At 41.6% G+C, this 24024-nt stretch overlaps 1 protein-coding gene and 1 long non-coding RNA gene across 2 annotated transcripts in view; one reads left to right on the top strand and one right to left on the bottom strand.

The window, feature by feature from the left end:
• The window catches only part of LOC117514535, an 83522-nt gene that overhangs the window by 53855 nt on the left and 5643 nt on the right, over nucleotides 1-24024 (top strand). Inside the window, exons 26-30 of the mRNA XM_034175045.1 lie at nucleotides 749-820; nucleotides 959-997; nucleotides 1624-1686; nucleotides 7025-7204; nucleotides 23397-23786. Coding sequence (XP_034030936.1) covers nucleotides 749-820; nucleotides 959-997; nucleotides 1624-1686; nucleotides 7025-7204; nucleotides 23397-23786 — 744 coding nt within the window. The remainder of the gene's footprint in view (nucleotides 1-748; nucleotides 821-958; nucleotides 998-1623; nucleotides 1687-7024; nucleotides 7205-23396; nucleotides 23787-24024) is intronic.
• On the bottom strand, nucleotides 2043-5278 carry LOC117514537. Its single transcript, XR_004561896.1, has 2 exons — nucleotides 5101-5278; nucleotides 2043-2214 (listed from the first exon to the last, which is right to left on the bottom strand). It is a non-coding gene; the product is annotated as an uncharacterized LOC117514537 (long non-coding RNA).

Below are 24024 nucleotides of genomic sequence, written 5' to 3'. Positions count from 1 at the left end.
CAGATCAGGGAGACAGACACCCTCTCTACTTTTAAGATTAGGCTTAAAACTTTCCTTTTTGCTAAAGCTTATAGTTAGGGCTGGATCAGGTGACCCTGAACCATCCCTTAGTTATGCTGCTATAGACGTAGACTGCTGGGGGGTTCCCATGATGCACTGTTTCTTTCTCTTTTTGCTCTGTATGCACCACTCTGCATTTACTCATTAGTGATCGATCTCTGCTCCCCTCCACAGCATGTCTTTTCCTGGTTCTCTCCCTCAGCCCCAACCAGTCCCAGCAGAAGACTGCCCCTCCCTGAGCCTGGTTCTGCTGGAGGTTTCTTCCTGTTAAAAGGGAGTTTTTCCTTCCCACTGTAGCCAAGTGCTTGCTCACAGGGAGTCGTTTTGACCGTTGGGGTTTTACATAATTATTGTATGGCCTTGCCTTACAATATAAAGCGCCTTGGGGCAACTGTTTGTTGTGATTTGGCGCTATATAAAAAAATTGATTGATTGATTGATTGATATAAATACATACTACATACACCACTTGAGTGGCTCAGCCGCCACATGCACACAACGCAGCTGGTGTACAACAGGTGTAACAGAATAGCGTGTAACAGGGTGCAAATATCATCCAGCTATTTGCCCATGTATATCTTCATCGTAATCAACGGGGTGTTTTGATAGTGGTTAAGCATATTTACTGCTAATCGAGTCGATGAAGCACTATGCTCAGATTGATCTGTCTCTCTCTTGGCTGCTGTAGCCAGCAGTGAGGAGGGAGCAGAAAGAAGTAGACTCCTCCATACTTGCCATCAATGGGGACATTCGGCTCCAGGTTAGTATCAGACAAGGACCTTTTGCATGCCGGCCTCAGAACACTCATATCCACGAAAGCTAAACTGTGAGTGTTAATAAACAGAGCAAGTGGAGGATGCTAACGTGTGTTCCTCTCTCCTCCCTGGGGTCACGCCAGTCTGAGGTGACGAGCACGAAGGTGGCTCTAATGCGAAAGGTCAGATTCCTAGCTTCATATTTCTGCCTTGTTTCCATAGTCATTTCTTCACCTCCATTCTGAAGAAATTGAGCTGCTCATCGATTAAAAAAAAAAAAAAATAGAATTCCACCCTTTTCTCATCTTCTGCTTCCATCTGTTAAGTCTTAAATGAAATCCACACTGTACATACTACACATTTTAACACAGAAATTGTGACAGTGGATAGACTGTCATTACCTGTAGTGGCTGTAGAACAAAAGAATCAAAGTGCTTGCCTCAAGGTTGGTTTTTTTACATTTATTACTTGTAGCTGTTGGTACATGTAGAAAGCTCTTTTCTTATTGCTTGCTGTTGTTGTAAATCTTGGAATGCACATGCATGGTAACGGATTACTCATCAGTCCACAGTTCCTGTATTTCACATTTTAAAGTAGTCCTCAGCAGGTTCCTTGCTTTGTTAGTGTACAGTGCACCCTTTGGCACCCCCAGAGTTTTGCATGCAAGTTCTTCATTTTCTCTTGTCGGTTATAGTATTAACACTTTAATGAAGTTCTGTAGCGTGCATGTTCAGAGTTTACTGTTAAACACAGAGGGGAAACTAAAACCTACCCACACTTTTTTGTTGTTGTTCTTTCATTTTCACAGAAAAGAGCTAAGAAAATTGAGGGTGACTCAATTTATGTCAGACATAGCCTTTTAATGTTGGAGGTTTGTATCCCTTCTGGAGATGCCGGTCTCTAGCTCTGTTTTCTTGCTCTTTGGCTCAGTAGCTGCGGCTCACTATCACGCTTGCATGTTGCATGAATCACACTTTGCAACAGCATATAATTGGCTCTGTAAGTTACTTAAGTGTGTGGCAGTATAACTCTAACCTGTTGATTTCAGGAGATTGCTGTTGAATTTCTAAAAAAACGTATTGGGGGAAGGTTGAAGTCCACATAGGATGCTGTGTAGGATTACTGGGTGCTTTATAAAATCCATAAAACTGCCTTTGTGATCACAACTGTGCAGCTTTTCCAGATCACTTTTTCCCCAAGTCATGATTCACAGCCGGTTCTGTTTTTAATTATGTACTTTTGGTTTGTTTGTTTGTTTTCAATCATCAGTATTCTCCTGGTCTGCTTCTGCTTGTCCTCCTGCCATTCTCTCTCATTTAACTTGCAGTAATGTGCTGGATTTTCTCAGCAGTTATGCAAATCAAAGCTTTTGATGAAATGGAACTCAAGATAATTAAGCCTGGGTCCCACCGAATAATGAAGGATGAAGAAGGAGCCACGCAGCATGTTTTCTTTGCTACGAGAGGGTTTCTTCAACTATTGTGGGAGTTTCATGGCTCCGATTGGCTCTTAGAGGCATTATCTTCAGTTAACGAGGCTCCTCTCTGAGCGTGGCGCTAATTTCAAGAAGTTCAAAATTTAGCAACAACAGCGTGGCGCAGTTTGTGTTCAAGTTACTGCGACGGCTTAGAGGCATTTGCGTGGTGCTTACGAGTCTGCTAAAAGTCCATTATCAGTGCGCCTGGCACCTTCGCAGGACCTGAGAGGCTATTTTTGGAACGGCTCTCCTCTTGCGCACACAATTCCACCTGCTCTGTGCGCTGGACTCTATATAAAATAATTATTTTGTAGCGGATTAATCATTTTCTGCCAAACCTTGGATGCTGAAAACACCTCTAATCACTTCTAGAATCAGAGGACTGTTTCATCTGGATGCTTTTTTCCCTCTCTTTCCTGCTCCATGTGGAATGTATTTTAAACAGCTTAAGGTAATTATTTTTAATGTCTTTATAGCTTGAGGCCACTCTGAAAGGTGCAGTTTTGTTTTATTGGGGGGGATACCAGTCAGTATCTGGTGTGACCACCATTTGCCTCATGCAGTGCAACACATCTCCTTCGCATAGAGTTGATCAGGTTGTCAATTGTGCGCTGTGGAATGTTGGTCCACTCCTCTTCAATGGCTGTGCGAAGTTGCTGGATATTGGCAGGAACTGGTACACTCTGTCGTATACGCCGGTCCAGAGCATCCCAAACATGCTCAATGGGTGACATGTCCGGTGAGTATGCCGGCCATGCAAGAACTGGGACATTTTCAGCTTCCAAGAATTGTGTACAGATCCTTGCAACATGGGGCAGTGCATTATCCTGCTGCAACATGAGGTGATGTTCTTGGATGGCACAACAATGGGCCTCAGGATCTCATCACGGTATCTCTGTGCATTCAAAATGCCATCAATAAAATGCACCTGTTTTCTTCATTCATAACAGACGCCTACCCATACCATAACCCCACCGCCACCATGGGCCACTCGATCCACAACATTGACATCAGAAAACCGCTCACCCACACGACGCCACACACACTGTCTGCCATCTGCCCTGAACAGTGTGAACCGGGATTCATCCATGAAGAGAACACCTCTCCAACGTGCCAAACGCCAGCGAATGTGAGCATTTGCCCACTCAAGTCGGTTACGACGACGAACTGGAGTCAGGTCGAGACCCCAGTGAGGACGACAAGCATGCAGATGAGCTTTCCTGAGATGGTTTGTGACAGTTTGTGCAGAAAGTCTTTGATTATGCAAACCGATTGTTTCAGCAGCTGTCCGAGTGGCTGGTCTCAGATGATCTTGAAGGTGAACATGCTGGATGTGGAGGTCATGGGCTGGTGTGGTTACACGTGGTCTGCGGTTGTGAGGCTGGTTGGATGTACTGCCAAATTCTCTGAAACGCCTTTGGAGACGGCTCATGGTAGAGAAATGAACATTCAATACACGAGCAACAGCTCTGGTTGACATTCCTGCTGTCAGCATGCCAATTACACGCTCCCTCAAATCTTGTGACATCTGTGGCATTGTGCTGTGTGATAAAACTGCACCTTTCAGAGTGGCCTTTTATTGTGGGCAGTCTAAGGCACACCTGTGCACTAATCATGGTGTCTAATCGGCATCTTGATATGGCACACCTGTGAGGTGGGATGGATTATCTCAGCAAAGGAGAAGTGCTCACTATCACAGATTTAGACTGGTTTGTGAACAATATTTGAGGGAAATGGTGATATTGTGTATGTGGAAAAAGTTTTAGATCTTTGAGTTCATCTCATACAAAATGGGAGCAAAACCAAAAGTGTTGCGTTTATATTTTTGTTGAGTGTGTGTGTGTGTGTATATATATATATATATATATATATATATATATATATATATATATATATATATATATATATATATATATATATATATATATATATATATATATATATATTGAAAATGATCCACAGGTGTATATAATAAAACGGCCACCTCATTCTGTATGCAGAACGGCACCGCACGCAAAAGAGAGCGTTTGCAGAAATAAACGGACGAACACAAAGTTAAAAGTGGAATCACGTTGTGAAAATGACTGTGTTTAGAGCCAGTGAAAAGATAAAGCCAGCAAGCCACGGATGGAAAGGAAGCCACTTAGAAAGAGCACAGAGGCGGCTGTCCATGAAAGGACAACAGCAGCGTGCGCGCAAAAGACCGATTTTGCAGAAATAAAGGGACAACCAAAGTTTTGTGTATTTAAAGCCGCAGAAAAAAAGCCAGAGAGCTGCGGAGCCAGCAAGAAGCACAGAGGTGGCTCTCCAGGAACCCGTGGTTCGGGTGTAGCTGGTCTGGTGCATTACAGGTGGACAGCAGCCTGGCGCACAGCGCACAACTGCGGAACTGTGCTGGAGTGTCTATTTTTGGACTGCGTTTTAAAGAAAGAAGGGACATCTTTAAATGCTGCTGTGAATCTGTGAATTGAAAACCCACACTTTGAAGGGACCAGGTGTGGGAGGGCTGGAGGTTTGGACCAAAATCATGCCTAAACGTGCGCCAACATGGCGTTATCATGGCGCTATCATGGCACTACGTGGCTTAGTGTGGCTGATGCGAGCCCTTCGAGGCTGTAATGACAGGTTGGTCGTGGCTCACTAGAGGCTGCTATGTGGCACATGCGGGGTACAGAGAGGCACATAGTGGCACCTTCATAGCGGATACGTGATAGATGAAAACGTGGGTCATTCTTCGAATAATTGTGACACACCAGTGCGTGGCTCCTTCTTCATCCTTCATTATTCGGTGGGACCCAGGCTTTATACGCAGTCATACATTTTCACTTTTATGTATGAAACAAAGTTTGGGAAACACTTATCATTAAGTTGCTCTTTAACACCACAGAAAGTCACAATTGGCTGTTGATTTGATTATATGGGCATCATTTTCTTGCATTTGTCTATAAAGATCAACTTGGTGCTAACTGTTGCCAGATCCATCAGTGCTACTGTTTTTGCTTTTGTTAAATTCCTGTTAAAATAAATGCATCTTCCTTTATAGTGATGCTTTACCTTTGACAACTTGAATCGTTGCTCTTGTCACCTCTCCTGCTGTTTGATTCGCAGCCTGTTTTTAAAGACGTTTCTCTGCAAGGCCAGTGCTGCGACATGCATCAGTTTTGTCTGTGCCAGAGTCTGCAAAAAAGTATTCACCTTCCTCCATTCACCCCACTCATGTTGTACTTTTTTTTTTATGTAATTGTAGTATTCAAATTTATGCAGTTTTTGACAAAACACACAGAAAAAAAACAAAAAAAAAACAGAATTTACAATGTCAACATAAACACAGACCTCTGAATTCACCAAAAACATAAAATCTACTGCTGTATTTTCTGTCGTATACATCACACCGGAGTATAAATCGCACCTGTCAAAAATGCCTATCGAAGAGGAAAAATGTATGCCGTATATAGAAGTTGCACTTTTTTCTTTATTACAGATCTTCAATTTTCAGAGTTTTGTGTATCATGTGTTGTCATGTACTTTTAGTATTGGTGTTTTGTCTTTTATTAATGGAATTTATTTTGATTTGTGCTTTGATCCCTCTAAAAGACCAACATAGTTGTTGTTGTTAGATTTTTCAGTATGCAAGTGACACCGGAGTGTAAGTTGCAGGACCTCCCAGACTAGTTTTAAAAAAAAAAGTATATATAATATATAATATGATAATTCCATATCTGTTCACCAGTGTTAATGAGACACATTTAAATCTTTGCTTCTTATCATCATTACCATGAGGTCACATATTTATCCAAAGAGGTTCACTTAATTTACATGCAACCGTCCAAGCAACTACACGAAAAAGTGTTGTAATGAAGAAAACCACCAGAACGTCAGGATAACCTGAAAAGTGTTCTAAACGTCATTGGCAGAATTGAAAACACTGTTACTTGGATGCTTCATCAGCAGCAGGTTTATTGTGAAGTTTAAAAACTTAAATTACATCTTGGAGTTTGCCAGAGAACAAATTGGGAACTGAAGGTTCTGTGTGACAATGAGAGTAAAGTTTAGCATTTTTTTCCTGTCAGATTAAATACAGTATTGCTTATCACAAGAGAAGGCAGGGGTACATAAATCCCTGTGGCCAAAGAAGCAAAAACATGAATCCAATCTGCAAGCTCACCACTAGAAGACAGTAAATTCTACCCACTGTAGCTGAAAAAATTGGAATTATTAAACATTGTGTTTCACAACCTTGAAGGGTGAATTCTTTTCTTTAAGCTTTAATACGGTCGACCATGGCACAGATGCCTCATGTATAAACCAACATCTGATCTTGTCACTCTGCACTCAGTCTGATGATCAAAATCATGTTCTATAATCTCTGATCATTGCTTAACATTACTGTAAATTTGCCAAGTAACCCTGCTTCTGCTTTGATTAAATTATTTATTCAGCAAAAAACATCAAACAGAAGTGTGTGGACATGGCTGAATTTTTTATTTTTTTCCCCCTCTCCACTCTTATTTTTTTCCTGCTTGTTGATCCCTCTCGTCCAACTACTGTACACTCATCTGTCCATAATCCTTTAACCTCCCTTTGCCGCTCCACCCAACCTTCCATTGTCTGTCCATGAATTTCCATTTTTTGTCACTTTTATCCTCGTCTCTGTCAAATTTTCCTGCCCTCCGTCCTGTAATCCCCAACCCTCCTCCACAACTCTCCCTCCCCTCTCCTTCCCCCTTTGCAGGAGTTCGATAAGCCTCAGGAGGACCTGCTCAGGCATCACGCTAGCATTAGTGAGCTGAAGAGGAACTTCATGGAAGCCGTCCCGGAGCCCCGCCCGAGCGAGTGGGACAAGCGTCTCTCCACGCACTCTCCATTCCGCACCCTGGGTATCAACGGTCAGCCTCTGCCCGCCGTGGATGGGGTGAGTCACAAGAACCGACACTGTAGGCAGATCCTTTTGGTAACTGATTTTAACCCAAGTCCATCAGGAGTTATGCACCAAATTCAAAGAAGAGATCATCAATTTTATCCAAAATATGATAAATTCCTGAAGTGACTTAGGTAAAAATTGTATTTTCATGTAACTACATCCATATCTGATGGGAACCATCGCTGCACATATCTGAGTGTCAGCAGTGTGTGCATGGATTTGTAATGGAACAGAAGACCCTGACGTTCTCACCGATGCCTTGTGCCTTCATACAATTTGTGAGCAATTTTTTTCCTGTAGTCTTGAATAACAGCCAGAGTTGTCATTTATAGCTGCTGCAAAATTTTGGATGTTTCATATGATAAATATGTTTTAATAAATTGCAGGAGAGGGTATCAGGCTCTTCTAGTTGTCATTCTTGGTTCTCTGGCAGTTTGTTCATAATGGAGTTTGCTTGCACGTGCAGACTTCTCCAAAGTGGTGACACTTGAGATGTAACACTGCATGTTTGGAGAATGCAGTTGGACTTGTATAGGTTCTGTACTTAAGCATTATTGCCTGGAAGAAATAACCACTTGGTTTACCTCCATGCTGATGCCTCTGAATGTTGACTTCTCTTTACAGTCTCTGCATGATTGAGACTTGACGCTGAAAACTTGCTGCATGACCCCGTCCTTGATTGCTCTCTTGAATTCTGTCTTTTTGATGATGGGCAGAATATGAAGTTACCCTTCTCCTCTCCTGTCTTGCATTCTTGAATTTTCTTTGTATTTTCATCCAGTTTTTTTTTTTTTTTTGCTAATTTGTGCATTTTGCTTTCACCTTTGTGCTGCTGTCCTTTTTTCCCCCTGAAGACACAAAGACTCATTCACTGTGACTGGCCCATTTTATTTTATACAGCAGAATCACAATTGCATTGTCATCCAGGCTTGGGAAAAAATTTAAGGTGAAATTATTCTCAGACCACCATGGAAGGAGTTTGCCTTGTTTTTGTTTTCCCTCTGAACACTGTAAAATTTGAGAGATATTTCTAATTTGTTGAATTTTGTATGTATAATAGAATTGTTCAAGAAATAAAATCAACCTATATCATGAAGTTAAAAGTAAAAAAAATAAAGGTTTTCCACCACTCCACAACTCTGTCATAGGTGGAAAAACCAAGCATTTATCATGCAGTCTATCCTTCACTGAAAAAAAACAAACAAGACCTTACCAAGTGTATTTGTCTAATTTCTCATCCAAATGTCTAATCTGCACTTCTCACTCGTCACTCATCTTCAACTGTTTATCTGAGATCAGGTCATGGGGGCAACAGCTCCAGCAGGGGATCCCAAACTTCCCTTTCCGGGCCACATTAACCACCTCGGACTGGGTGATACCGAGGCGTTCCCAGGCCAGTGTGGAGATATAATCGCTCCACCTAGTCCTGAGTCTTCCCCAGGGTCTCCTCCCAGCCGGAGGTGTCTGGAACATCCTTACCAATCCTTACCAGATGGCCGAACCACCTCAGCTGGCACCTTTCAACACAAAGGACCACAAGTGAGAGTAGGAATGAAGATTGACCAGTAAAACGAGAGATTCACCTTTTGGCTTAGCTCCCTTTTCGTCACAACAGTATGGTAGAGAGAATCCAACACCGCCCCTGCTGCGCCAATTCTCCAGCCAATCTCACGTCCATTGTCCCCTCACTCATGAACAAGACCCCGAGGTACTTGAACTGCTTCACTTGGGGCAAGACCTCATTCCCAACCCGGAGTTGGCAATCCATCGGTTTCCTGCTGAGAACCTTGACCTCGGATTTAGAGGTGCTGATCCTCATCCCAGCCGCTTCACACTCGGCTGCGAATTGATCCAGTGAGTGCTGGAAGTCACAGGCTGATGAAGCCAACAGGACCACATCATCTGCAAAAAAGCAGCGATGAGGCCCTGAGCCCACCAAACTGAAGACCCTCCTCCCCCCGACTATGCCTTGACATCCTGTTCATGAATATCACAAACAGGATGGGTGACAAGGTGGCCAACCCCCACCGGAAACAAGTCTGACTTACTGCCGCGCACCCGAACACAGCTCTCGCTTTGTGAGTACAGAGATTGGATGACCCTGAGAAGGGACCCCCTCACTCCATACTTCCGCAGTACCTCCCTTCTCCAAGTCCACAAAACACATGTAGACTGGTTGGGCATACTCCCAGGCACCCTACAGGATCCTTGTGAGAGTGAAGAGCTGGTTGGTTGTTCCTTGGCCAGGACGGAACCCACATTGTTCCTCTTCTGCACTTCATCTGAGACAGAATCACTCAGTAATGTTTCAGTAAGACTTGTCTTTAGGTAATGTGTCTTAAAAATCTTAAGTGAGAATCTTGGAAACATCTTGTTTTGAGTCATATCTGTTTTTAATATGACTAAAACATTTTTAAGATGCTGTTATTTGTTTAAAAAAAATGCAACACTTCCCACAGTTTGTAAAATATAACTCAGGATGATTCTGTGTAGGCTCTCAGTTGTCCAGGTGGTTTCCATAGTAGAGAAGCTTGAATCTTTGACTGGACTGGGTTGCTTGACGTGAGGACGTTTCGCTTCAAATCACAGAAGCTTCCTCAGCTAAAATTCTTGCTCTGGAAGTCTGACTTTTGTCTTGACTCTTGTAGAGAAGAATAAACCAGAAGCCAACAAAAGCTGGAGTTTTTAACCTAACCAGACCCCTCCTACCGAGAGGCCGACTGCTATAGGCTAGTGACTAAACAATAGCTCTAATTAGCACCTATTGTGCACTCGCCTAATGATGGGATGGAAGCCTCCCCTGATGGCTCCCTTGACGACTCTCCTGATGACGTGAATGACTCATTACCATGAACAAAAGACTGAAACTGCTTAGACCTGAGTACCCCATTGTAAACAGCGTACAAAGCGTGTCTGAGACCCGCCCCCCGGTTAAGGCTGGGTTTCAACTGTTTTACAAAGAATGCTTCCTTGACACCTCTCTCAAACCATTTCTTCTCTCTGGCTAAGATTTTAACTTCCTTGTCCTCAAACGTGTGGTTAGTGTCTTTCAGGTGGAGATGAACTGCAGACTGCGGTGCTGGTATAGCCTCTTGTTTAAAGGTTGCTTAGTCTCACCTATGTAGTGTTCATTACAGTTTTCCTGACATCTGATATAATACACTACATTGCTCTGTTTGTAACTAGGGATCCTGTCCTTAGGGTGAACTAATTTCTGTCTCAAGGTGTTAACCAGTTTAAAGTAAACTGGGATTTTGTGCTGTCTGAAGAGCCTCTGTAGTTTTTCCCCTACTCCTGATAAATAAGGGAGAGACACTCCTCTTCTTCTTGTCTCCGTCTCCTGTCTATCTGGTCTCTTTGTTTTCTGGGACTTCTGCACTTTGTCCAGGGACCATTGTGGGTACCCACATACTGTGAGGGCTTTCCGTACAAGTTGTTGTTCTTTAGCCCTTCCCTCTGCAGTTGTGGGCACCTGTAGGGCTCTGTGTTGAAGAGTCCTGATCACCCCGAGCTTGTGTTCAAGGGGGTGGTTTGAGCCAAAGAGCAGATATTGGTCAGTGTGAGTGGGTTTTCTGTAAACCCCTGTCTGGAGCTGCCTGTTCTCTCCAATCGTAACATCACAGCTCAAGAAGGCTAAATGGTTGTTTCTGGCATCCTCACGTGTGAACTTGATATTGGAATCCACCGAATTGATGTGTTCTGTAAAGCCCTCGACCTCCTGTTGCTTGATTTTAACCCATGTGTCATCGACATATCTGAACCAGTGACTGGGAGAGATGCCCGTGAACGACGTCAAGGCTGTCTTCTCCACTCGCTCCATGTACAGATTGGCCACAATGGGGGATACCGGGGACCCCATCACACAACCATGGATCTGCCTGTAGTAATTCCCCCTAAACAGGAAATACGTGGTGTTAAGACAGATCTCCAAGAGTTGGCAGATGTGGTCTGGTTTGAGTTTGGTCCTTTCAGGTAGAGACACATCCTCCAGCAGTCTCTGCCTCACAGCTGAGATGGCCTCAGCGGTGGGGATGCAGGTGAACAACGAAGTCACATCAAATGACACCATAGTTTCATCTGCCTCCAGCTGCAGGTCCTTGATCTTGTTCACAAAATCTTGTGTGTTCTCCACATGGTGGTCCGAGTTACCCACTAGAGGAGCCAAATTCACTTGAGGTGCTTGGCCAAATTGTATGTGATGGAATCTGTGCTACATACAATAGGCCTGAGTGGCACGTCCTGTTTGTGGATTTTGGGCAGTCCATAGATGCATGGAGTGGTGTCCCCCGGGTACAGTCTGTAGTATGTCTGCCTGTCGATGAGTCCCTCTTTCTCCAGGTTTTGGAGGTAGCTAATGGAAAAAAGAAAAAAAAACAGCTTTTGTTGGCTTCTGGTTTATTCTTCTCTACAAGAGTCAAGACAAAAGTCAGACTACCAGAGCAAGAATTTTAGCTGAGGAAGCTTCTGTGATTTGAAGCGAAACGTCCTCACGTCAAGCAACCCAGTCCAGTCGAAGATTCAAGCTTCTCTACAACTCAGGATGAGTTTTCCCAGCTAAATTAAAGACCGTATTTCAAGAAAATTTTCACTTATTCCCTTGGCAGTTTTCTGGTTGTGCACTGATGTGGCATTTGACCTTGACCCAAGATGACCTTGTTTAATGGCCATAAATCATAAAACTTGTCAGCAACATATTGATGGATACCACGATACCTTACCAGTTAACAATGCAACTTTTTTTTACTCTCACATCTTTTCCGCTTTAATGTCAGATTGGTTTTTACGTAAATATTTTAGATATTGAGAACTAGCCATTTGCTACTGTTTCACAGTAAAAAAAAAAAAAAAAAAATCTGATTATCTGTTCATTTATTGAGTTTAATAAGATGTGAGAAGTGTGAATGACTTTGTCTCTTTTTGGTCATATTAACAGATAAAGTGTTAACATGCATGTGCCAGTTTGCTATCAAAACTGAATTTCTTAAAAATTTCTTAGTTTTGCTCTTTTCGTTTTAAAACCAGCCACTGGCTCGCTTGGATTGTTAAATTCACTTTTTCTGCTGGTCTTTGCAGACATTTCAAAATTCCTCCCTCTCATCTCTCTCTCCCCGCCTCCTCCGCCCTCTCAGTTTGTCATCCGCTTCCCGCGCGGCCCCCTCCTAGACTTCTACTCCAAACGCAGCTGAGGGGCCGTCTCCACCCCATGGAAGTCCCACACAGGTGTGAGTGTGACCGTGGAGACCGAACCTCATCACCCACCCATCAGCGTCTCACCTTTTCTACTCCTGCTCTTCTTCTTTTGCCTCATTCTTCATTTCCCATCCTCTGCACCACCTGAGAAGCCATGTTTGTTTCTTTGTTTTGTTTTGTTTTTTTGTCTTTTCCATCGCCCCATTCTCTGAGGGACCTTCGCCCTCAGTTTCTTGCTGCAGTACGATTTTCTTGATTTCTCCAACTGGAAACAGACTTCTTCTCCAAAAGACTGATTCATACTGGAAGTGACAGTTAATCCTTATTTGTTTTGCATTTGCTGTGATGTCATTTTAACTCTGATTGCTGGCTTTTAATTTTTGGTCACATCACTGAACTTTTCTACACATTTTAATCTAAACTGATGTTGTCACTTGTTTTTTTGGATTATAGCTGTGGGATACAGTTATCACTGTGACGTTTTTTCACAAATATGTTCCTGGATCCATATGAAGTGAGCATGAGGAAACTTGCATTTTTGTCTTGTTACTAGGAAATTATATGGTACCTTTGTTGGAGACTTTCCTGAGATGAGGCAGCTTTATTGTGAAACTCATTTTTACCTCTTTCTCCGTCACCGGTATTTGGTAAGACAGTGTGTGTAGCAACTGCTGGAGATTCCCGTTGCATGACCTTTTGACAATTTGGGCCAAAGAATAAACGGCATTCTGGATAAATTTCTTATGCTTGTTTCTCTTTCAAGGAGCCCAAGTTTTCTTGTTATAAATCAATATCATGCATTCGGTCATGACTGTCAGTCAAAGCTAGTATATGTCACAAAAAATAAGTCCTCCTTGTATTCATGATCTTGTTTTGTACACCTTCTGCAGCTTGTGTAATTAATGTGGAAAAGGGTGGCTCACCGTCGTGAATAGATGTACCTGCTGTGGTTTCTTCTGCCAACTAATACATGAGGATGGACGCTAGATGTCTCAAAATTACATTTTGTAGGGAGAAGTTCCTTTTGCCTTCATCCAGTGATGAATGTTTTCTGAGACTTACCAATTATAGAGCATACAATTTTCAATTTCAATTTATTTTCATTTATATAGCGCCAAATCACAACAGAGTTGCCTCAAGGCGCTTCACACAAGTCTAACCTTACTAACCCCCAGAGCAACAGTGGTAAGGAAAAACTCCCTCTGAGGAAGAAACCTCAAGCAGATCAGACTCAAAGGGGTGACCCTCTGCTTGTGCCATGCTACAGACATAAATTACAGAACAATTCATAGAAACAATTCACAAAACGAATATACAGGAAATGCTGTTGGTGCACAGGACAGGATGGTTTCAAGCACAAATACAATTCCCATTTCTGGATGGAGCTGCACCTTTAAACAGAGAGAAAAAACAGACCCAGGCATCAGAAAGACAAGAAATACTGTATAAATGCCAGCATTAAACAACAAGAAAAAAAAAAGAAGAAATACTAATGTGATCACCAGCCACTAGCCCTAAGCTTCACTAAAAGACACAGTATTTAGGTAAAGGTGAGGCTGCGGCCCGCTCAGTTTCCTAATAAAATTAATTAAAAGAGTAAAAAGCGTAAAACAAAACTATGCCAGTATGCTAGCCATACAAAAGGGAAAATAAGTGCGTCTTAAGTCTGGACTTGAAAGTCTCCACAGAATCTGACTGTTTTTTGACGCAGGGAGATCATTCCACAGAACGGCACGATAAGAGAAAGCTCTGTGACTCGCAGACTTCTTATTCACCCTAGGGACACAAAGTAGTCCTGCACTCTGAGGACGCAAAGCCCGGGCCGGTACGTAAGGTTTAATTAGTTCAGCTAGGTAGGGAGGTGCCAGTCCATGAACAATTTTATAGACTAGTAGCAGAACCTTAAAATCTGATCTCACTGGGACAGGAAGCTAGTGAAGGGATGCCAAAATGGGTGTAATGTGGTCGAACTTTCTGCTTTGTGTCAAAAGTCTGGCTGCAGCATTTTGAACCAATTGGAGACCCCTAATGCTAGACTGTGGTAAACCAGAAAATAGAACATTGCAGTAGTCCAATCTAGAAGAGATAAACACATGGATCAGGGTTAAAGTTCTCCATCACCACGACGGATTTACGTCATTTGGAAAATTTAACCACACATACGTGTGCACATGTGGTGTCATGCGTGTTTTGGGGCCGAAATATGATAGTCTCACTGTCAAAGCAGCATCCCATTCTACGCTAATCAAAGCAACAGCAATGACAGCGTGGACTGCGGAGGAAGGGACTGTGTGAATTTTCACTCCTCTCCACTCTGGCAGACCTTCCCCAAGTAGAGTAGGGCGTGGCTTTGGTTTGAACCAATGAAGCATTGATCCAACTCACTGTTTTGATGGTTTCGCTTTATTTTAATTTTCCCCCGCTAAAACCCTAAAGAGCATATGTCTGTGAGTAATATTTACCTTTTTTATATTAAACCAACCTGTTATGGCCTTCTAAAACAGTTGATAGATGTATTTTATAACTTAAAAAACGGGACCAATGCTAACGCGTTAGCATGTCTACGGCGCTTTCAGTGTTAAAGTTAGCATTAAGCTGTTCGCATCTCAGCACAGTTTGTGTGCATGTTTTTTGTATAATAAATAATTAATGGCTTAGTGTTTGTTGTCGTAAAAGAGTCAAATGTATTACAAATTGTAATTGTTTTATTTATATATTATTAATAATAATAATAATAATACCAACAACAACAAAAGTAATAACTAATATTGCTACAATACAATTTTAGACGACAGACAAAAGACAAAAACAGACAACAAAAACAGACGACAGACAAAAACAACCTGATATAACAAAACACAACAGAAAAGGTAAACCCAAATAACAATGAACACAAATAAATAACTGTTAACTGTGAACACCTAGTGACTCTTACACCTCCACTTCATCCCTGTTTTATTTAAGTTTAATGACAATTTGTTTCGGTCAAACCACATCTAAGCTGTGTTTTTACACAAGAAAAAAATAAAATGCAGTAAACTGCACATTTGTGTCTTTTTCATAAAAATAACTTAAAGATCACATATTACACTTTAGTCAGGCCTTTAAAATACTTTTGTGGACTCTTTTTGACGAGAATATAACATCATAACTTTATTACAAGCTCAACCGTTGATGTTGCGTGATAAAGGCCTTTTAATAATAACTCACTTCAAGAAATAATGACAAAACTCACATCTAAGTAAACCCCCCCCCCCAAAAAAAAAAAGATTAATTGTTTACTAAAATAATCATTAGTTGCAGCCCTAGTTTGTATTACGAGTGAGAGCATTTTACAGATTAAATGTGAATAAGCCAGTTTTAAGTTTCTCATTGTGCATGCGTTTTCAAAACTGGTGACAGTGTTACTTTGTGCACAGCAGAACAATGTTGTCAGTTACTTTAGGCCCTAATTTTGTATTTTATTGACTGTACAGCCAGCAACTCAGCACCCATTTGGTGCATTCACCGGATTAGAACAGATCAAAATACTAAGAAGACAAAGAATTTTTACTTGACAGTTTGAAGTGAGTTTTCGTTGTTTCAGAGGACTTCATTCCCATTAAAAATTCACCAGAATATACAAAATTTGACTTGCTCTTTTAAAAAATTTCTGGGGGAGCACCCCCAGACCCCCCATGATCAATAGTGTGTTTTTACTTCACAGATTGAAGTGACTTTTATTTGTTTCGGGGGGCTTCATACTCATTAAAATTCACCAGAATATGCAAAATTTGACTTGCTCTTTTTAAAAAAAAAATTCTGTGGGAGATCCCCCAGACCCCCATAGTTTGAAGTGAGTTTTCTTTGTTTCAGAGGGCTTCATACCCATTAAAATTCACCAGAACATACAAAATTTAACTTGCTCTTTTAAAAAATTTCTGGGGGAGAACCCCCAGTCCCCCCATAATCAATACTGTGTTTTTACTGAAGTGAGTTTTATTTGTTTCAGAGGGCTTCATACCTGTTAAAATTCACCAGAATACACAAACTTTGACTTGGTCTTTAAAAAGTATTCTGGGGGAGCACCCCCCAGACCCCCCAGAATCAAGACTGCACCCCCCACCACCACCACCCTTTTATGTACCTTTATGTTCAGGTTTTGCATTCTTTTTATGCTTTGTCTGTCTCTCCTTAGAGGCTGTTTAGAATAGATTTGTATACTGCATAATGTGTTTATTGTATTTATTGAGCAAAAAAGAGTGTGTGCCCCCACTACACCACATTTTAGGGAATTGCTGGCATTGATTTTTGCCAGGAAAAAATTTCAGTTGGTTGAAAATTTATTGCTTTAACCCATGCAGTAGTCCAGTCTAGAAGAGATAAACGCATGGATCAGGGTCTCAGCATCCGCCATAGACAGGATGGGACGAATCTTCGCTATATTTCGCAGGTGGAAAAAAGCAGTTGTCTTAATATTTCCAATGTGGAGGTCAAAGGACAATGTAGGATCAAAAATTACCCCAAGGTAGCGTTAGTGTACAAAACACAGTGAGAACGACTGGTCAAGTATGACGTCAGCCATGCAAGGGCACTCCCAGTAATCCCAAAGTGATTTTCCAGCCTATCAAGTAGAATATGATGATCCACGGTATCAAATGCAGCACTGAGATCTAACAGCACCAGAACCGTAGTGGTTTCCGAATCCATCGTAAGCAGAAGATCATTCGCCACTTTAGTGAGAGCCGTCTCTGTGGAATGATATTTTCTAAAAGCAGACTGCAGTGGCTCAAAGAGATTATTCTCAATAAGATAGTCCACGAGCTGCCGTGACACCACTTTTTCCAGAATTTTAGAGAAAAATGATAGATTTGATATCGGCTGATAGTTTTTCAGTACACTAGAATCAAGATTAGGTTTCTTAAGTAATGGTTTAATCACTGCAGATTTGAAACATTTAGGAACAGATCCAGAAGTTAAAGGAACGATTAATTTCCAGCACAGTCGGCCCAAGAGTGTGCCACAAGTCCTTAAACAGTTTTGTTGGTATAGGATCAAATAAACAGGTTGTGCTTTTTGTTGACATTGCGAGTTTCGTCAGCATGCCTACTGAGATACTATCAAATTCTGTAAATCTAGGTAATATCTCAGTAATGGCGCCCACCTCTATAGCAGGCCGTAGTGGCTGGGTTAGGGCATGCTGGGATATGTTTAACCTAATGTCTTCAATTTTCTTCTCAAAGTAATCCAGGAAATCTTGTGCTGTCAAAGGAGAGTGAACTACAGGTGGTTGTCCATGAATAAGTGTTGCCACCGTATCGAACAAGAACTTTGAGTTATGCTTGTTTTTGTTGATCAAATCAGAGTAATAGGTTCGCTTTGTAGCCAGTAATGCATGCTTATAGTCTAAGAAAGCATCACGCCACGCAAGGTGGAAAACGTCTAGTTTTGAACGACGCCATTTCCGTTCTAGACCTCTAGCCTTATGCTTGAGGTCATGCAGGTAATCACTGAACCAAGGTGACTGTGTTTTGGGGGAGCGCGGTTTTAACACAGGTGGCGCAGTCATGTGGAGTGTAGTTTTGAGCACTGAGATTAACTATCCACAAGACTGTCTACTGATTGGGTATTTGCCAAATGTAAGGCTAAGAGATCAGGCAGTTTAGCTTCAAATTCAGGCTTAGTTGAGGAGTTGATGCATCGCCGTAGTGATATATAAGGTTGTTGTTCCACTAAACACAGCAGCGACACTGTAAAGTTAATAAGTGAGTGATCAGAGACTATTGATGTAAGAGGCATGATGTCAATATTCGTGACAGCAATACCACGTGCGAAAACCAAATCCAGGTTATTTCCACTAATGTGCGTCGACTGCCAAATGCATTGCCGAAATCCTAATGCATCCACAATTTCCATAAATGATTTGCAGAGGGCATCAGAAGGCTTATTTATATGAATGTAAGTCACCAATAATCAGAATGCTATCTGCACTAGTTGACAAGTTAGAGATGAATGCACCAAATTTATCTAAGAATTCAGAATATGGGCCAGGAGGCCTATATACAGTGACAAAGCAATACGGCTGATTTTTATTCTTCTGACCTTGGCAGTGCATAATATCCTGAGCAGAGCAGAGAATCAGGATGCTCAAACGAGTTATATTTGTGATCCTCAACAGCTAATAAGCTAAATGTAGATTTATAAATAAGAGCAACACCCCCGCCTTGCTTCACATTACGAGGGACGTGACTAAATGTATATGCTGGTGGGCAGGCCTCATTTATGGGGAGGACAGCTGTAGGTTTAAGCCAGGTTTCACATAACCCAATCATATCTAAGTGATGATCAATAATTAGATCATTAATCAACAATGGTTTTGAGGATAGTGATCTTATGTTAATGAGACCAAGACTAAGGACCTCAGTGGAATTGACAGTTGAACTGTTTGAATTTAGGGGTGGTTCCAGAGTAGCATATATAAGATGCCTAGAAGTAGGTTTATGTTTGAGACATTCCACGCGCGTTGCAGGTAACAGACACGAAATCTTTGCTATTGCTGGAACAACCATTGGGCCATCCTCAATTTCAACATCATCCATTGTAGTAATGGGGATTAAGTTTGCAAAGAATATCCCTCTATGATTTTTATGGACATGTCTACGGAAGCAGGCCATAGTCTCAACGTGTTGAATTTCCCTCCCTTGCAGATAAACTGCACTATCAACATAGTGGATTTTCTGCACTAATTTCCCCGCTAAGCTAATGGCCAGCAGACAGCAACAGGATTCACCAGAGATGAGGGAGTAAGTTGCTACAATTTGCACTGCTATAAGACTCCGTATGAAATATAGTTTATTTATACAACAGTGATAGTAAGTAGCAACACCTGTTAGTGTGCCTTATGAACGTTTATTTTATTTTTTACCATCTCCTCGTGAATCCTATTGCTGTGTGTGTGTGTTTGCGTGTGTGCGTGCATATGCGTTCAGTCCCCCCCACCCCACCCCCCCGAATCCACTCACTTTGCGCTCTGACAGGCATGAGCTGTAATGCTATCCAAAACAAACCAACTTCCCTTAGTGTCATTTCCGTTTCCGCCTAGTCTTACAAATAAAACGCACCTTTTTTTTAGCCATAAAATTGTAACTAAATTAATAAATAATGGCGGTGTTCATTTGGCTGCTCCCGATATTGTTCAGGGTCGCCACAGCAGATACAGCCAGATCCGCACTGGTAATTGGCACAAGTTTTACGGATGCCGGATGCCCTCCAGTTTTACCTGGAGAAACACACACAGCTCCCATCCAAGTACTAACCAGATCCTGATCTGCTTAGCTTCTGAGATCTGATGGGATCAGGCTGACACAGAGCAGACCAGCTGTAAAATTAATAAATAATAAAATTGTATATTTACTTCTAGCAAATTTGCTATGTTTTTCCTCACAGATTTGCATGTTTATCTCAAAAATTTGCGTGTTTAATCTGGCAAATTTACTAAATTTTTCTCACAAATTTGCTGCTTTTTTCTCACATATTTGCATGTTTTTAATCTCATAAATTTGCGTGTTATTTCTTGTCAGTTTGCATGTTTATCCTCGTATATTTGTGACTTTAAACTCAAAAATTTAATCTCCATTTTTTTTTTCTTGTCTTTGAATGGCCCTAATACGCCGTCGTAGATTTCTGTTTAAAAAAAAAAAAAAACCCTCATAGATGCCTTCTCGTTCAGATAACATGAGAACCATGGTCTTGAGAACCATCCCTGGTTCTCATGACCAGGCACCTAGGTGGCTCTGACCCTTCTTCTTTGTCCTTGTTTTTTAATATTTACGAGTACCTTAGTATACACTAGTAGAGTTCCACCTTAGATTTGGAATGTATAATAGATGATATACCTTACTGAATTTTCATGATTTCATTTAACAGTATTAATATGCAGCCTTGTTCGAGCTTCTGACTGTGTGTGTGTGTATGTATTTGGAGTGTAGTCACACTGTTTTCTGAGTTTTTGCTTGTAAGTTTAATCTCTGAGAATTTGTTTTTTCTCTCACAAATTTGACTTTTTTCATTTTCATTCACTTTTTTGTGAACTCAGAATATTATAGTTGCTTTTCTTCCATATTTGCAACTATACAATCTCAGAGAATATCAAAGTTGTCTTTGTTGCAAATTTATGATTTTTTTTTTCCTTGAAATATTACCTACCTCTCCTGCTTTTTATTATATTATTTTTTTTAACCTACAATGTCCGTAATAGACGTCATAGTTAATTTATGACATCAAATATCTGACTGCAGAGCACTGACTGTCCTTTCAGTTGGCAGGTGTAGTAATGGTTGGACATTTATATCTTAAGATGTGAACTCTTTAGTTATGTGGTTGTATTAAGTATTATTCATTTAAATATACCACATAATGTATGTCAAAGAAAAAAAAAAATCTCAAATGTCTGCATGATCGTAACGTGGCTCGATACATGGTGCTTTTCCACTGCAGGCACTTGTGTTGTTCTGGGGACCTGATCTGAATGGGGGGTTTGTGCTTTTGGAACCAGGGCTTTTTTTTTTTTTTATCCAAACATTGCAGGTCATACTCGGGGTTAGTAGACTAAGGAGTTGGGACTCGCACAATAAAAGTTAGTCAGGTGTAATATGAGGGCTGTCAATAAAGTATAGGTCCTTTTTATTTTTTTCAAAAACTATATGGATTTCATTCATATGTTTTTACGTCAGACATGCTTGAACCCTCGTGTGCATGCGTGAGTTTTTCCACGCCTGTCGGTGATGTCATTCGCCTGTGAGCACTCCTTGTGGGAGGAGTCGTCCAGCCCCTCGTCGGAATTCCTTTGTCTGAGAAGTTGCTGAGAGACTGGCGCTTTGTTTGATCAAAATTTTTTCTAAACCTGTGAGACACATCGAAGTGGACACGGTTCGAAAATTTAAGCTGGTTTCCAGTGAAAATTTTAACGGCTGATGAGAGATTTTGAGGTGATACTGTCGCTTTAAGGACTTCCCACGGTGCGAGACGTTGCGCAGCGCTCTCAGGCGCCGTCGTCAGCCTGTTTCAAGCTGAAAACCTCCACATTTCAGGCTCTATTGATCCAGGACGTCGTGAGAGAACAGAGAAGTTTCAGAAGAAGTCGGTTTCAGCATTTTATCCGGATATTCCACTGTTAAAGGAGATTTTTGTAATGAAAGACGTGTGGACGGGTCCGCGCGTCGGGAAGCAGCCGGCGCGGTGCGGCGGCACAGGAAAAACACCTCCGTGTTGATAACCATTTGTAAAATCCAGGCGGCTTTTGATGGCTTTCAGTGGAGTGAGTATATGAGAAATTGTTTAACAGGTGGACATGTTCCAACTTATCCTTAAGGCTTCCAACGGAGGTATTTTTCCTGTGGCGGAGCGTCGCGGCGGCTGTGAGCCGACGCTGCAATCCGCCCGCACGTCTTTCTTTAAATAAATCTCCTTTAACAGTGGAATATCCAGATAAAATGCTGAAACTGACTTCTTCTGAAACTTCTCTGTTCTCTCATGACGTCCTGGATCAATAGAGCCTGAAATGTGGAGGTTTTCAGCTTGAAACAGGCTGACAACAGCGCGTGAGAGCGCTGCGCGACGTCTCGCACCGTGGGAAGTCCTTAAAGCGACAGTATCACCTCAAAATCTCTCATCAGCCGTTAAGATTTTCACCGAAAACCAGCTTAATTTTTCGAACCGTGTCCACTTCGATGTGTCTCACAGGTTTAGAAAAATTTTGATCAAACAAAGCGCCAGTCTCTCAGCAACTTCTCAGACAAAGGAATTCCGACGAGGGGCTGGACGACTCCTCCCACAAGGAGTGCTCACAGGCGAATGACGTCACCGACAGGCGTGGAAAAACTCACGCATGCGCACGAGGGTTCAAGCATGTCTGACGTAAAAACATATGAATGAAATCCATATAGTTTTTGAAAAAAATAAAAAGGACGTATACTTTATTGACAGACCTCGTATGTCAAAATATAGCGCTGTGTTTATTCCTTCCGATAATTTCCACTCATCACTTTTGGGATCTTGGTGCAGGTGAGATTAGGACTTGGAAGCCAGGTAGGTTTATATGAAAGATGTAGTTCCTCTGGTGGAAAAGCTCCTGTCTGTGTATACTTACATGTCATTCATTTTTAATTCACATTCATATTTATTACCAGGTGGAGATTGTTTTCATTTCACCCATGTTTGTTTGTTTGTTTGTCTGATTGTGAACAGCCTGTGAGTTACAATTTTTCATAAATCACTATGAAAGTTTTACAGAGGATTCATATCCTGATAGGCAAAACCTGATTCAATTTTTAAGGTCATACGTCAGTCAGGAAAAATCCCAGAAAATTGGAAAAATATTTAACATTGAACAAATTTTCAAAAATTCATAACTCTGTCAAAACATCAAATTTCTTTAATATTTGAGAGCATTATGTAGGATGATATCCTTTCTCGACTGACAAAAGTTTGATCCAGGTTACAGATTTTGTGACCATTTAAATTTAACATTGAAAACCCTATTTAATGTATATTTTACATTATATCTTAATCAAATGTGCCCTCATCACTCTCATATTTGAAAGTGAGGTGCAGACTGGCACTCAATATCGAAAAATCAGAAGTACCTTAATTATTCTCTTTTTAATTTTATGTCTGTGCATAGCGAAGATTACCAATGTTCTGTGACAATTATCTGAAAAAGAATTCAGAAACTGAAAAAGTAAAAAACAACAACCTGACAACACCACAAAAAGACTTTGATCTAAGTGCAAGAACTAAGTGCATACTCCTGACATCACATCTAATTTAGCTTATGAAAAGTCACTTCTAACAGGACTTTGACCTTGAAAATCTTTTCCAAGCTAAAAATTTTGTGGAATTGGAAACTAGTGTTGGCGGAGGTTTGCGCTCTACGAGTGCAGTGCTCTAGTTTCACATGATATGACGTAGTTCATCTCCCAGTGAACAAGTACTGACTGTGATGTGTCTCTTTTAGAGTTTGTGCATTACTCCTCTGTGGAATCATTCAGAGACAAAGGCCACACTTAAGGAAACCAGAGCCAGTAGGGACGTTTCAGGAAAACCCAGTCCCGTTATGACCCATCAGAGTGATCCTGACAGTGTGGAAGCCCACGATGGCCCTGCTGTGGCAGAGACATGTGATCAGGAAGAGGCTGTAGTTGTTGAGACCTCTGTGGTATCCATCACAGAGGTGGAGATGGCCCAGGTGCCTCTCTGCAACGACGGCTTCAGTAAAGGTTTAGATGCGGTGCAGGAGGGGGAAGAAGCTTCAAGTCCCAGATTGGAGTGCTCTGGACAGACATTTGGAAGTTCTCCAGCCTGCTATTTCATGAGTGATGGTCCTCAGGTCATACGCTGCTTCCAGGTAGTTCGTTGACTTCTTTAGGGTGGTTGTCTTTCTGCTTGGTCTGTGTCATTTTCCGGGCATTCGCCCCTTTGCATTCTCATTACAGCTAGCACAATGAGCGAACCAAATCTATAGCACGGCCATAATTTATTACAGAGGGCTTGCACGAAGGTGTTATGTTCCAAACTCTGGTGGCGGGCTGCTCCAGTAAACTTGCTTCATCTTCTGTCCAACCCATTTACGGCTTGACATCTTT

Source organism: Thalassophryne amazonica, chromosome 7, assembly GCF_902500255.1.
Source record: "Thalassophryne amazonica chromosome 7, fThaAma1.1, whole genome shotgun sequence".
Lineage (NCBI taxonomy): Eukaryota > Metazoa > Chordata > Actinopteri > Batrachoidiformes > Batrachoididae > Thalassophryne > Thalassophryne amazonica.
This window is presented reverse-complemented; position numbering and strand designations above follow the sequence as displayed.